Source organism: Pelobates fuscus, chromosome 4 (assembly GCF_036172605.1).
Source record: "Pelobates fuscus isolate aPelFus1 chromosome 4, aPelFus1.pri, whole genome shotgun sequence".
In the NCBI taxonomy this organism is placed as follows: Eukaryota; Metazoa; Chordata; class Amphibia; order Anura; family Pelobatidae; genus Pelobates; species Pelobates fuscus.
Window position 1 is genome coordinate 96,951,026 of NC_086320.1, and position 15,077 is coordinate 96,966,102.

The following is a 15,077-nucleotide window of genomic DNA, read 5'->3' on the forward strand; positions in this document are numbered from 1 at the left end:
TACTGTGATTAGCTCTTGTCTTTATAAAGAATCTTGCGGCTTTCAGGCCTAACTCTTTGATTGTTCATCCCACCCCCCAGTACAGAAAGCAGGACAGTCGCTTATGGGAGGGCTCTACTAATTGACACCAGAGGGAAGGGTGCATATTTTTTGCTCTAATTTATTTGTAATTTTATGCTTTTTCTAGCACTTTAGTGTTAAACTTACTGTTTAGGTTGCCGACCCCCTCACATCTCTTTGACAAGGTTTTAAACTTGCCTATTCTCCCACTCTGCGCCAGTCTCGCCGGTCTTTATGATCTAAGCCAATCAAATGCTTTTCCATAGGAAAGCATTGTGAGGCTATTGTGCATGCACTGCAAAACATTGCGCTGCGCAAATCAGTATCTCCTCATAGAGAATCAATGGATCTATAGGGGAACAATCAAAACTGTAATGCAGAGTGTGGAGACACTGAACGCCACTGTACGCCACTGTGCAGTACTAAGACAGGAACCATCTCTATTGGCCGTTTGAGTGACTGCCGCAAGCTGTTTTTCTAGGCAGTAATCTAAACACTAGCTTTTATCTGAAAAGGCAGTGTTAACATTAAAAAGCCTGCAGGAACATGCTATAAACAATAGAACCACTACATTAAGCTGTAGTGGTTCTAGTGAACATAGTGTCCCTTTAACCCCTTAAGGACCAAACTTCTGGAATAAAAGGGAATCATGACATGTCACGTGTCCTTAAGGGGTTAAAGACACACTAACGTTAGGAATATAAATGTGTATTCCTAATGCTATTGTGACCCTCTGGCCTCACCCCCACTTCCTCGCGCCCCCTCCCACTGTAAGGGTTATAAAACCTTTACTGTACTTACTCAATTTGAGCTCGGATTTACCTCGCGCTGGGTTGGCATTCCGCCTCCTCAGATTGGAGAGGGCTAATGCGATTGGGCACCGAGCGTTTTAGGCCCTCCCCATAGAAAAGCATTGCATTAATGCTTTCCTATAGGGATTTAACTGAGCATGAGGATGTCTAGCGTCATGCGACCAAAAGTCACCTAGCAAGCAGGAAGTGCCTCTAGTGGCTGTCTGACAGCCACTAGAGGCAGTGTTAATCCTTAAATGTATTAACTGCAATAATTGACATTGCAGGGTTAAGGGAACAGGGGCATTGCACCAGGCCAGTTCAATAAATCTGATGGCGCTATATAAAAAAATAATGAGCTGAAGTGGTCTAGGTGCCTATATTGTCCCTTTAATTTCATGTAGTATAATACTGTGTGTGCCATAAAGTTTACACTGCATTCATGTTTTTTTTTTTTTTTAACTCACTTGCATAATCTTAAAGGGTTACTCCAAGCACCATGAACTCTTCAGAGAATTATAAAGTGGTCATGGCGCTTGGAGTCTGGTTGTGCTGCATTTTGTTTTGAAACCCTGCTCATACGGAATATAACCACTCTGCTGTTGGAGAGGTCACTTCACCTAATGCAGTGTTATTAGAGTTCCGCTATGGCTAATGTTAACTCTGTGCAACTCTCATACCATGCAATGGCAGTCATTGACTGGTTTAACAGGGGGGCACACCTTGAACATTATTGTGGAGCCAGGCTAGAGTACTTCATGCTGCAGTGCTTATGATTCTTTGAGTAGTTCTTTAAACCTCCAAAAAAGAAAAATAATCAACAAACTATGAATATGTTTAAAAAGTTCATTACAATATAAAAATTAAAGTGTCATTTTCCTTTTTCTCCAGATTTGAGTTTTGCGAGCCTGCATTTGTAGTTGGCAATTGTTTGGAGATCGCATCAGACAGTCCTCAGTATGACAGAATCTATTGTGGAGCTGGTGTCCAAAAAGACCATGAAAATTACATGAAAATTTTGTTGAAAGTTGGAGGAATATTAGTAATGCCTATTGAAGATCAGGTGATACCATATTTACTCAGCTTCATTAGCATTAAATATTTTATAAAGAAAGATCCACAAAATAAAAATGTATTATTTATATAGTGCCATCAGACTCCGTAGCGCTGTACAATGGGTGGACTAACAGACATGTAATTGTAACCAGGCAACTGGACGTACAGGAACAGAGGGGTGGAAGGCCCTGCTCCATGAGCTTACATTCTAGAGGGAGTGGGATATAGTGACACAAAGGGTACGAAGCAGGTTGTTAGAGAAGTATTAATTGAGGGCTTAGTAGATAATTTTTGACAGTTGCAGCAGAGGAGGGTGGGGGATTAAAACCTGCTAACAGCTTAATTGATATGATATGAGTTAGAATTCTCATATTTTCTTTTTATAGAGTATTTGTCAAAACAAATGTCAAAGATTCCAGCATACTCAATCAATAACCCAACATAATTCAGTGTTCTAAGTGTTGTATTGGGGCATTATAATAATTATAATTAATAGTGTATATAAATCATGTAAAGGAATCCAAAACAAAACTTGGGATTTGTGCCGTGTGTTCCATAATAATTTAAGTATTTCTCTTTAAGTGTCCCCATACACATTATATATTGGTTGTTTTCTTTTATAGGACAAAAATATTTCTTTAACCCCTTAATGACGAATGACGCACCGGGTCCGTCATGCGCTAAAGTTAACCCCAGATCGCAGCAATCGATCCTCCTGTCTACGTCGGTATTCTGTGTGACCACAGTGATCAATTGGCATGGACTACATTTTACTGTGATCTGATATTTTTATTTTTTTAACCCTTGAGGGTCAACTTTTATTTTTTGTAACCCTCCTAATAAATTGCTTCCTACCCAAGACATCCCCAGAATTACAAAAGCCAAATAAGCGTACCACTCAGACTATTAAAAAAAAAATTTTGGGGGGGGAAGTGAGCACCGCCTCTAATCTTCTGGAAAAATAAATTTACGGTAAGTAAAAAAATTTAGTTTTTCCCTTAAGATTAGAGGCAGTGCTTTACAACTGGGATATCCAAAAGCAATCCCTTAGGGCGGGACTCAAATCTCACTGCAAAAAACCTGCGACCAAAGTTGTATCTTTCAAGGTCAACAGACCAAAATGAGTGAAGAGATCACCTCGTGGCTGTTAGGAATTCGAGAGAATGTATAGCAGAAGCCCTCAGGCACCCAATCTGAACATAACTGATCGAAGTAGCTTCAATGGAGATAGGTGTCAGATAAGAAAAAACCCAAACGAATGCAGACCTTTAAGGTACTGTAGACGAGAACTAAACGCCCAGGCAGTGGAATTAGAATTCCAAGACCCTAGAACGCTGTTGGGAAAAGTTAGAAAAATGATAGTTGGAAGATTGGGAAGAATTAAAGAATCCAACTTAACTCCACTTTCTCCTGCTGAAAATGGAAACTTGAAGTTCTTCCCAAAAATATTTTGGGCGACTACCCCCAAAGACCTAGAGTGAAGACTCAAGTCAGCAGAGTTAAAAACTCCAAAAGAAGATCCCCTGGGGAAATGATTCCCTGAAGATCGGAACTAACCACGAAAGAGCCTAGCAGATACTGGTGATTTGAAGACAAACCTCTGAAAATCAACTTGTAGCGGAGAGCCGATCTTGCACAGCTATTCTCCACTAGAGATTCCAGTGAGGCTCAGGAACAAGGTGATGTTAAGTCCACAGGCAAGGTTTCCAGCAGGTAAAGTAATACAGCAGTATCCCCATCGCAATCCCAATAACTGGACGACACACAGTTTCAGGAGTAGTCTGACAAGCTTTATTCCACAGTTCCTTATAAAGCCCTCTCCCATGCAAGGGAGGAGGTTCTATCACTTAAGACATTATCCAATCTCTAAGTAGTAACCTCCCACAGATCTCCTCCCCTCCTCTAGCATCATAATCCCCTTATTGTGTACACAGTTTTCCCCGAGTTTTGGATGTACCCTAAATACTTGGGGTACATCCACAAATCCAACATCCCCAGATAGCTCTATTCTGGGGGACCAACATACTTAAAAATTAGCCCATTCGGATGAATGGTTCGTGAGATATGGGGTTCCAAAGATTTGACCGACCGCATGGGTAAAGTATCCGAAAACAGTTCCATGCATTTTGGCCCTGCGGTCGGTCACAAACAAGGGAATGAAAACAGGCGAATTGCCTGTGTTATAGAGCCTGGAGAGGGTTTGAATGAATTCCCTTGTTTATGGGGCTCTTTCTACCGAACGGCGGGTCATTCGGTAGTTTCCATACGAATTTCTGGAAGTATGGAGGTCTCAGCGGTGTTTGCCTAGTCAAGTGTCCGATTTTAGTTCCAGACACTCGACGGCAAAACACCGCTGTTCGGTAGTTTAAGATGGCCGCCGCCACGTGTTTGTTTCCCGAATGGCGGCCACCCAGAGGACAAAAACCACACTGCACTGATTGCCAATTACCTGTTTGCAACATTGTTGCAAACGGTAATTGGAGGCACACTCATTCCTGGGTGGTCTGGTTGTTCGGTAGTTTCATTCCCTTGTTTTATTTGAATGATTCTACCGAACAACTAGAGGAATACAATTCTTTACATACATTTAACTGTCATTATACCCGGATACCATGCTTTCTATACATGTACATACACATTAAACCAGCCATATGACCAAATACACTTATTCTCATACATGTCGTGGGACAGCCCGGTACCAATCCGCTACACAACTGATAACCGAAATTTGACCTTGAGGATCTCTGGCTTTAAACCATACGCAAAGCCCATTCAAAAAAAAAAAAAAAGTTAAAAACTTGGAAGCGGATGCCTGCTTTTCTTTGAACCAATATCTTAAAAAAAACACCTTCCATACTTGGAATAAATCTTTGAACAAGATCCATTTATAGTAAAATAAATTGTCAATAAATTCCTGACAAAACATTATCCTTCAGTATCTGGTATACATAAACCAGGTCGTCAGCTTGAATTACTACAAAGTTGAGAAGAGGTACCCTTGAGAATTCCAGGATGCTTATTTACAGGTAAGGTCCCCAAAGATTCCTCTGGATAATTCAGATGAACGGTGAAACAGCTACTTGCCACCAAGGGAGGAAGACTATCATTCTCACATTTTCCATCCTATAGGATTTTGGGGAATAGGGAACCAGGTGGAAACTATAGGTTAGGCTGGAATTCCCAAGAAAGAAAAGGAAACCAAAGCTTACTGGTCTGTCCAAGGAAGCACTTCATGCTATCTGTTTGATCTAGAAGTCTCCGTTCCATAACTGGATAGTCAAATTCTTCCTATCGTTTGGATGAAGATCAGGGAGTACGAACCAATCTGCATTTTATTAAATGTTGACTACTCCATGCTACAGCTAAACAGAGGAATATTAAGTTCTATGCATAAGTGAATAGACCTAAGACCTGGTCTTTATCTGAAAGGCAAAGAGAGCTAACCAGATAGCCCTCGGTCCTGTGTAGTTGGATACGTTTTTTCAAAATATATCCGCTACTTTCCCTTCAACCCTATGAGAACCTAGCTGAGACCTGAAGCATCAGTCGTAAAATTCTGAACGATCGATTTGAGAACTAGAACAAAAAGTAAGAACCGTCTGGCATCCTTCATTTCTGCCTTGTTCAGAAGAGAATGACCGAAGTATAGGATTTTACTGCAAAATCTTATCAGCAACTGTATCTGGCCTCTGAAGGACTTGTAAACAGTGCTATGCCTAAAGAAGCTGAAGAGACAAGACTGGAACCAAAATTATTTCCCTAGTATCTTGTCTACTGAAGTAGAAGAGATATTTCAGGTGATAAGGACAGAGAGAACCACAATTTTTTTCTTCAGGGAATTACCATTCCCTGAGGCAAAAACACTTGTCAAAAATGTTTACACCTGAAATGTTCCTTGACAAACACCAGAACTGCACACTTCTTGTAAAGGGAGTTCTTTATCAGAAGATTGATTAGCATCCACCTGTATGCTGTAGAAAAACACCCTAACCTTTAGGGGCTGGTGTACAAAAATTAATTAGGTGCCCCTGAGGAAGTATTGTAGAGATTCAACAAATTTATGGATGGCAACATTTTGCATAGTGAGAGAATCTTAAGTGGCAATTGCCATACGCTCTTTCTTAAAAGAAAACAGCAAACAAACCTAGGCAGTAAACCATCCCGGTCATACTTTATCTATGGCAGTGCAGGGTACAAATTAAACTTGGTGGAACTACACCTTGATCAATAGGCCTGCAGCTGTACTAGAACTTGCTTCAAGCCCAGTAATCCGAGGAAGAAATACATTACCATGGAGACTAGTTCATACAGCTTACCATCTTTATTGGCCGAAGCGAGACTGATTACATAGATATACAGTCTGCATAAGACAAAACCCATGATCCAGGCCTTCCTTAACTGTAATTGGGAAGCAGAGGCTAGAGCAGAAAGAATATCTGCAAACTGCATTTCAAAACCTGTTTGATGCAGACTCTGCAGGAATCAATAGTAGAAGTAATACTCTGCAGGAACCAATATTAGTAAGCAATCTTATCCATTTTCAATTCCAACCATCAGCCTTACCTGATAGAGGCTTTCCTTAGCCGTATTTGGGAAGCAGAGGCTAGAGCAGACAGAATAGCTGCAACTGCATTTAAAAACCTGTTTGATGCAAACTCTGCAGGAACCAATATTAGGAAGCATTTTCTTTAAAATTGCCATTCCAACATTCAGTTAGCTCAAACCTGTCTTTGTAACTGACAACATAGGACTTGGAATTTAAGACAAGACATAAAATGTGCAACCATGGATTGAAGCACAGGAAAAGTTCTGCCCCAGCTAAAAAACAGACTGCCTTTTTAGAAACTGATATCAGATCGAACTAGTTGAGGTGGTGAGAATGCGAATTGCAACAGAGCTTTGTCTACAGCAATTGCTAAAAACCTACTGCATGTTTTAAGAAAATAAACATTGCGGCTAGGATCCTGGCATTTAAAGAATCCATCTGCTACAACAGTATATTAACTTAACCAAAACCAGATTTTAAATATCAGCCTCCTAAGGATAATCCTCCAATAGTCATACGGGTCTTACTCCTGTGAATATATTCCACCGGAACACTTCACTTTAATTACTGACCCTGTTGCAGCAATTAGTGATATTGAAACCCATATTAACTAATCACTGTGTAGCAGCTATTTTGAGCCAGAAAGGAAACTTAAATTTACCAAATAGAATTATGTAAAAGTATATTCTTATCTAATACCCTTTATAGGCTTTACTCAAAGAATAATCTATTATGGGCCCAATCTACTAAGTGCTTACACTTTCAAAGCACTATTTGTTTTCAGATTTTAGGAATAATCTTTAAGTGATGAGAAGCTAAAAACTCTCCAACTTAGAAACATTTGCGCTTTTATAGCTTATTCATCTTGCAGCACAGATAATTAACTAACTTATTCAGGCTAGAGTCATTTAAGATAAAAGCAAAAAGGCTTACCTTAAATGTCCTCAGAGTGTGTTGGAGGTTGGTGAGTACATTCTGAGTGCACCTGGCAAGTTAGTTGCTGCTGGGTAAACAGCCTCTCTAAATCCTGGAAACCAACATCTTGACCCCAGAGAGAAAAAATAATAAAGATATTGGCGCCTGAATTTTAAATCGCATTACGCATGTCCTGCATTATGCGATTGCACGGTGGAAATAAACGTAACCATGTCCACCGCCAGGACTTCCCAGCTAGTGCCCAAATGCGCACCATCATCTGCCCGGCACCTGGCTCGGTATAGACGGAAGTAATACAACCCAGGGAGATACAGCCGTCTGTTGTGTTATCCCGGGCCGATCTCTGAAAAATGTATTTAAAAGAAGTAGAGCCTCAGCCCTCTCACCATACTTCTAGGGAGAAAACCTGAACCTGACATCCTCCTCTGCCAAAGGCAAGCAAAGAACTGGGGATGTCTTGGGTAGGAAGCAATTTATAAGGCCAAAGGTTAATTGGGGGAGGTTCTTGAAAAGTTTGGGAGATTGCCTGCCTGTTTTCTCCCTCCAGGTGATAAAATCCCAGTTGTAAAAGGGACACTCCAGGCACCCAGACCACTTCTGCTCATTGGAGTGGTCTGGGTGCCAACTCCCACTAATCCTAACCCTGCAAGTGTAATTATTGCAGTTTTTTATAAACTGCAATAATTACCTTGCAAGGTTAACTCCACCTCTAGTGGCTGTCTACTAGACAGCCACTAGAGGGAACTTCCTGATTTATAGCAAGGATTTTCCTTGCTAGAGCGTCGCTGGACGTCCTCGCGCTGTGTGAGGACCTCCAGTGTCGCTCATTTCCCTATAGGAAAGCAAATCTTTTTCAATGCTTTCCTATGTGGAGACGTCATGCGCATTAGGTCTCCTCGGCCGGTGGGCGGCATCAGTCTCGCCCACCAGCTGACGGAATCACAGGGAGGAGTGGCGCAGAGGAGGAGGAGGCAGCGGCGAGGGACATTGCCGCTGCCTCAGGTAAGTGATTGAAGGGGTTTTTACCCCTTCAGTAACTGGCGATTGGGAGGGGGGGGGGGGGGGGGCGGCGGGAGGGAGAGGGACCCTCCAGTGCCAGGAAAACAGATTGTTTTCCTGGCACTGGAGTTTCCCTTTAAGCACTGCCTCTAATCTGAAGGGCAAAAAACGTTTTAAAAAAAGTAATAAAAAATCCCACCCTGTTTACCCAGTCCTAATAAAAATTAACCCCTTCCCTGCCAATTGATCATTACCTACAGTGATCAAAATACAGATCACAGTATTAAACTGTGATCTGATTTTTTTTTTTTTTTTTTTTTTTAACTCCTTAGGGGTTCATTTTATTTCATTAATTTTAAATATTTTAAAATGATATATTTTGAATACAATGTGGTTATCGTTATACTCAGCAGATGTAGCTGAACACACTATGGGGTTCTGTGCAGGAATAGCACACACTACCTTTATGAAATACACATTACAAAAACCTTGTTATGTGTATATGCCAAAATAAAAATAAAATTTTACTCCAATATTTAGCAGAGATTGGTGATGAAATGGCATCGTAACCTTAGGTAAATAGCCTGTGATGTCTACTTTATAGAAATATATACTTTTTGTGTGGCAATTTTTTTCTGTGATGGCTACTAAAACTACAAGACAGACATACCAACTTCTAAAACTTTTGCAAATTGAAATTTTATTTTAGTCCTTGTATTTTGTGACCTGTATGTTTCAAAATAAGCTGAAATCCTAGACATATGATGTACTCTATAAGTCAAGACACATAAATGAATTTATTTTGAATTACTTTTTGTAAGCTGGACATATTATGCACACGCTATTATTGCCGAAACTGTGGGTACATTTTTATAAATATATATATATATATATATATGTATATATATATTTTATAATTAATGAGAAGTTATCTATGTGTGTGACCTCAAATTAAAGCCCTGTTTGCCCTCTAAAAAATGGTATATAATATGTGTTGGTGCAATAAGTGACAGATGCAAATTGTGTTTTGAACACAAACCGCAAAAAACATGCAAAAATGGCTTTTGTTCTTAAGGGGTTCTGAAGCTGTGTCCTTAAGGGGTTAAATACCCTATATGTATACATTAAACAACAATAAGTGTGAAACAAATATTCAAATTGGGGAGGAATAAAAAAAAAAATGTTTTACATTTTTACTTATATTTTTTACACATCCAGGGCAACTAAATTAAAAACTCAAAATAGATTCCTATATTAGTCCTGATTATTAAATCTCCATATCTGTAGAATGGAAATTAATTTGACGTTATTTTAACCCTTTACCAACCTCCCCCCCCCCCCCCCCGCCCCATGCTATACCAACATTAACCCAATGCTTACAGTAATGCTAGCAATATAGCTACTCTTCCATTACCCTTAACCCTTACACTGTCCCTAACCCTAAGACAGCATTAATCCAAACCCAGCATTAACCCTTACCTTAACCTAACAATACCTCTACACTAACCCTCACCACACAGCTATCCTTATCCTTCCCTTACCAATAAATCTAATCCCAAACCTACTCCTAACTCAAATTTACCAGTACTGATTTTAGCATAGTTTCCAAGTTAAATCCACAGAGCAGTATGTTGCTGCCATCTACCGGAATTTTTTCAGTATTACAGCAAGATTTTCATGTTTTACTGATTGAAGCATGATTTTCAAGCCGATTACATTGAGATTGATACTGTGCTGCTGGCAAAGCCAAGCACCGATCACAGTAACCTTGGGGACCTGCAGGGAGACTTTGTCAGGGTCTATTGCGACCTTCAGCAGCCCAGAAATGCTCCCAATTTTCTACAGTGTTTTTTTCAGTGGAGTAGTTTTGCCCTGCCTGGCTCAGTCATGACTCCTGGCTCAGTCATGACTCCTGGCTCAGTCATGACTCCTGGCTCAGTCATGACTCCTGGCTCAGTCATGACTCCTGGCTCAGTCATGACTCCTGGCTCAGTCATGACTCCTGACTTTTTTTTTTTAATTTTTTTTTTTTTTTATTGATAAACGGTCACTGATGCTACAAACAATGTAGTCAATTTCCCTCTTTCTTTTTCTTAAAAATAATAATAATAATAATAATAATAATACGTCATCTGCCCTCTTGCTTAATAATTTAATACAGATATATGCAATAGTTTTTGTATTGCTGAATAAATTTGGAAAAAAAGAAGAAAACCACTGCTAAAACAAGTCCACTAATAGGAAAAAAAAAACCTTTAACTTTTTCACAAAACAGTCATCAAATATGTCAAACTGAGGAATGCGCTTGATAATCTAATATGAAGAAGAAAAAAAATTAATAACTCATAGTCACTTATAAGGGGTGATGATTTCATTATTATTAGGATAAAAGTAGGAAAAGCCAAAAAAAAAACATTTAATGAGGTAATATACGAATGGTGTGTTGTAATTTTACTTAATCAGAAAAAAATTCTTTATTTTCTTAATGTAGTTTTTTTTGTTTTTATGTTTTATCCAATAATGTTTTAGTACAAACTCCAATCTTGTATTTGTTCCAGAAAATGCGAAAGGGGGTGGAGTAGGAACTGCACATAATAGATAATGATAAAGAGTTATTTATTAAAATAGTAACCGCGTATCACTAATTTAACACTAGTTGGTTATTACTACACCTCCTTCTATACGGCCTCCTTGGCTGGACACTGCAGGCATTAATCCTTTTATCCAGGCTCTTTCACATAAAATCCTCTTATACAGAGAGCAATGTTTTGCTCTGTTAAAATGCTCTATCAAGGGTGTAACGGATCGACAGGCACCCCGACTGGGTACCTCCGTTGAAGGATGCTCCTAGTGCTTCCTGAGCACTCCAAGCACTGCAGCAGACACCACAACCACCTAACCGTTGAAGCATACGAATGCTCTCAAGCAGATACCTGACCTTCTGTCGGTCGGTGCCTGAGTTAGTCTGACAACCCACCCACAACAGTAAGGTACAAGAGCAGCCCACCCACAACAAACAGTTACTGCACCTGGGTATTCCTCTGAGGTCACTGGGTAACACGCTGTGGGGGCTTGGGGGGTAGAGGCCAACTGCGCTCTGCCCCGTTGCCAGCGCTTCTGCTGGGGCAGCTGGGTTAGGCCTTGGCTGTGGAGGGGAAACAGTACTTACCCCCTCCTCCTGGTGTCCCTGCGAGGGTAGTTGGGGATCTGGACAGGCTGTCCAGCATCCCTGTAGGTCGGGTGCAGAGACCACGGTCCCATCTGCACCTTCTGGGAGATTAGTGTCTCCCCTTTGTGGGGTAAGTTGCCACTTGGGAGGAAGGCCGGTTGTCTTCTCTCCCTGGAACTCACACCGCTGCTGTGGAGGAAGGACGGCACCTTCGGCTCCCTGGAACTCACACTGCCGCTGGGGAGGAAGGACGACACCTTCAGCTCCCTGGGACTCACACCGCCGCTGGGGAGGAAGGATGACTCCTTCGGCTCCCTGGGGTGCACACTGCCGCTGGGGAGGAAGGACGACACCTTCGGCTCCCTGGAACTCACACTGCCGCTGGGGAGGAAGGACGACACTTTCGGCTCCCTGGGACTCACACTGTCGCTGGAGATCTGGGTTGGCTGCCCAGCATCCCAGTAGGGCCGGTAGAGAGACATCGGTCCGATCTCCACCTGCCATATGTGGGTCTTCCCAGGACCAGTCTGTGAGGTCCCTCAACATTTGCGAGTAAGGACCACTGGCTTCCGCACCCGGTAATTCCGGCTGCTGCTGGGGATCTGCCCAGCATCCCGTTTGACCCGGTGGAGAGACCTCGGTCCCACCTGCCTGTTGTGGTTCCTCACAGGACCAGTCTATGAGGACCCCTACTTCGGGTTACTCTGGCCGCCTCAGGGGGAAACGGTTAACCTCCTCGAATGCAGCCTCTCTTTGACTGCTGTAACACTCCTTCCGCTGAGCATATTCTCTCTCTTTCGCCAGACAGAATTCTCGGTCCATCTTTGCATTTCGCTCGGCTGTGACGTGGTCCCAGATCGCCTGGAATATATCCATGGGCACATTATCACCATACTGGGCCACTCGCTGCCTCACCTCGACCAGCCAATCATCGCCAGAGCCTTCCATACTTGTCTGCTCCAAGTCACTGAATACCTCTGCTCCCAGGGGCGCTGCATGTGTGCTAGCGTTGCCCTCAATCTGTAACTCCACGAATGGTGTCTCCGAGCTGCTTTACCTCGCACTAGGACGCCATCCCACCGCTTGCCACCAATGTAACGGATCGACGGGCACCCCGACTGGGTACCTCCGTTAAAGGATGCTCCTAGCGCTTCCTGAGGACTCCAAACACTGCAACAGACACCACAACCACCGAACCAGAGAAGCATACGAATGCTCTCAAGCATATGAATGCTATAAACAGCTGAACAGGAAAAGCATACAATCGGCTTACACTCCTGGCAATCAGCATACAATCCAATTCCCCCAATAAAGAGACGACACTTAGTTTTGAGGTCAAGCAGAACTGACTGTACTGGCACATACAGCCTCTTTTATTCACAATCCACAAACATAGTACTGTCCACAGGGTTTTGAAATACAACCAATCAATCCGTACAATACACACAGACACTCCCACACAAAATCCTCCCCTCTGTGATATGATTACTGAACACAATGGGTAATATAATTATCACAGGCAGAGAAATACAGTTTTATAAAACATATATCACAGGGACCCCAAAACATGCAATAACCCCAACCGGGGGATCTGGGTTAACCACATATCCAAAATTCACCTAGATCCGTTCAGTAGTTTGGAAGATACAGTTTAATGCAGATTCCGCAGAACATATACAGGCTGTATGAAAAATAATTACTGTATAATGTGTCCCCTGTTGTATAGTTTAAAACTACTGCACGATGTCTTTGTGCACCAAATACCGGCGAGATGGCACCGTGTAGAAAAGTCCAAACAGTGTCTGTGAGTTAAAGTGGCCGCCATCCATTGTTCTCACCATGTGCTTCATCCATTGTTCTCACCATGTGCCTCTGATACATGAAATGGTGGCCACCCATTAAATCTACAGAATATCCCCAGATGGTTCTTAAAGGGCCAGCAGCAGCATAATAAAATACAATATGCCCAAATCAGTTCCTAGAAGGGCAATACATCCCAGGGCCATAGTCGCAGGGCAGGAGGCTGGCAAACAGGCCCCTCCAAAAACCAGTGGTGAGGTCACTTTTGCCACAAATGGCACATAGCAGCCTTTCTGACTAAAACATGAGTAATGGTCTCCTTTTGCTTACACTCTGTTTCATGTACTGTCTTACATACATTAACAAAAAATCTGTACTTAAATGTAGTCATATATTCTACTTTTAGTAGCTCTGTGCTAGACTTAAGTGATACAAAATCTAATCCTTACCATGTCTAATAATACATCCTTACTACTATGCATTGCCATGACAACATAGTGGTGGTAAAAGGCATAGCTGGATAAAACCGATCCAGTTACTGAAAAAAGGCCAGCAAAATGTGTTGAGAATAGAAATCTAGTCATTTAGCCTGCCACCATGGGACTCTAAAAGCTGCCCACTCCCTTTGGGTTTAAATATAAAAGCTGTAATAGTATTTATGATGCTGAACACAAGCTATGGTTACCATAGCTACTCTAGATGCAGCCCATACTCTTAAAAACATAGCAATCACACAAGGAATACAAACTAGCACACTCTCAAACAATGTATTTATCCATTTCATAATAAAATCCTTAAGTGTTCTTGGCAGCTTTCCTAGATGGTCAAAGCCATTAACTTACTGGACATAAACTCCATAGGTGCCAGATTGGGGAATATCATATGTATTAAATAGAATAAAATTACCGTATATACTCGAGTATAAGCCGAGTTTTTCAGCACATTTTGTGCTGAAAAACCCCAACTCAGCTTATACTCGAGTCAATGTCTGTATTATGGCAATTTACATTGCCATAATACAGACTGGGGGCTGGCAGCGAGCGCTTACCTCTCCTGCAGCTCCTGTCAGCTCCCTTCTCCTCCGCGCCGGTCCGTTCAGCACCTCTGTCAGCTCCCAGTGTAAATCTCGCGAGAGCCGCGGGGTCATAGTGCGGCTCTCGCGAGACTTACAGTGTAAGCTGACAGAGGAGCTGCACGGACCGGCACGGAGGAGAAGGGAGCTGCAGGAGAGGTAAGTGCTCTCTGACAGCCCCCCTCCCCCGCCACTGAACTGCCAATGCCACTGGACCACCAGGGAGTGAGAGCCCCCCTCCCTGCCATGTATCAAGCAGGGAGGGGGGACGAAAAAACAAAAAAAATTACAATTATTATAATAAAAATGCCCACCCCCCACCAAGGCTCTGCATCACACTCTGCATCATACACACACACACACACACACACACACACTGCACTCATATACACACACTGCACTCATATACACACACTGCACTCATATACACACACTGTACATACACATACACACTGCACTCATACATACACACACACTGCACTCATACACACACACTGCATTCATTATATATACAGCCACTGTAAATAAAAATTAAATTAATAAAAAAATTTTAGGATCTAATTTTATTTAGAAATTTACCAGTAGCTGCTGCATTACCCACCCTAGTCTTATACTCGAGTCAATAAGTTTTCCCAGTTTTTTGGGGTA

At 42.0% G+C, this 15,077-nt stretch overlaps 1 protein-coding gene across 1 annotated transcript in view; it reads left to right on the forward strand.

Annotated features, from left to right (window-relative positions):
* The window catches only part of PCMTD1 (protein-L-isoaspartate (D-aspartate) O-methyltransferase domain containing 1), a 54,660-nt gene that overhangs the window by 25,266 nt on the left and 14,317 nt on the right, over positions 1-15,077 (forward strand). The window contains exon 4 of the mRNA XM_063451398.1: positions 1,743-1,914. Coding sequence (XP_063307468.1) covers positions 1,743-1,914 — 172 coding nt within the window. The remainder of the gene's footprint in view (positions 1-1,742; positions 1,915-15,077) is intronic.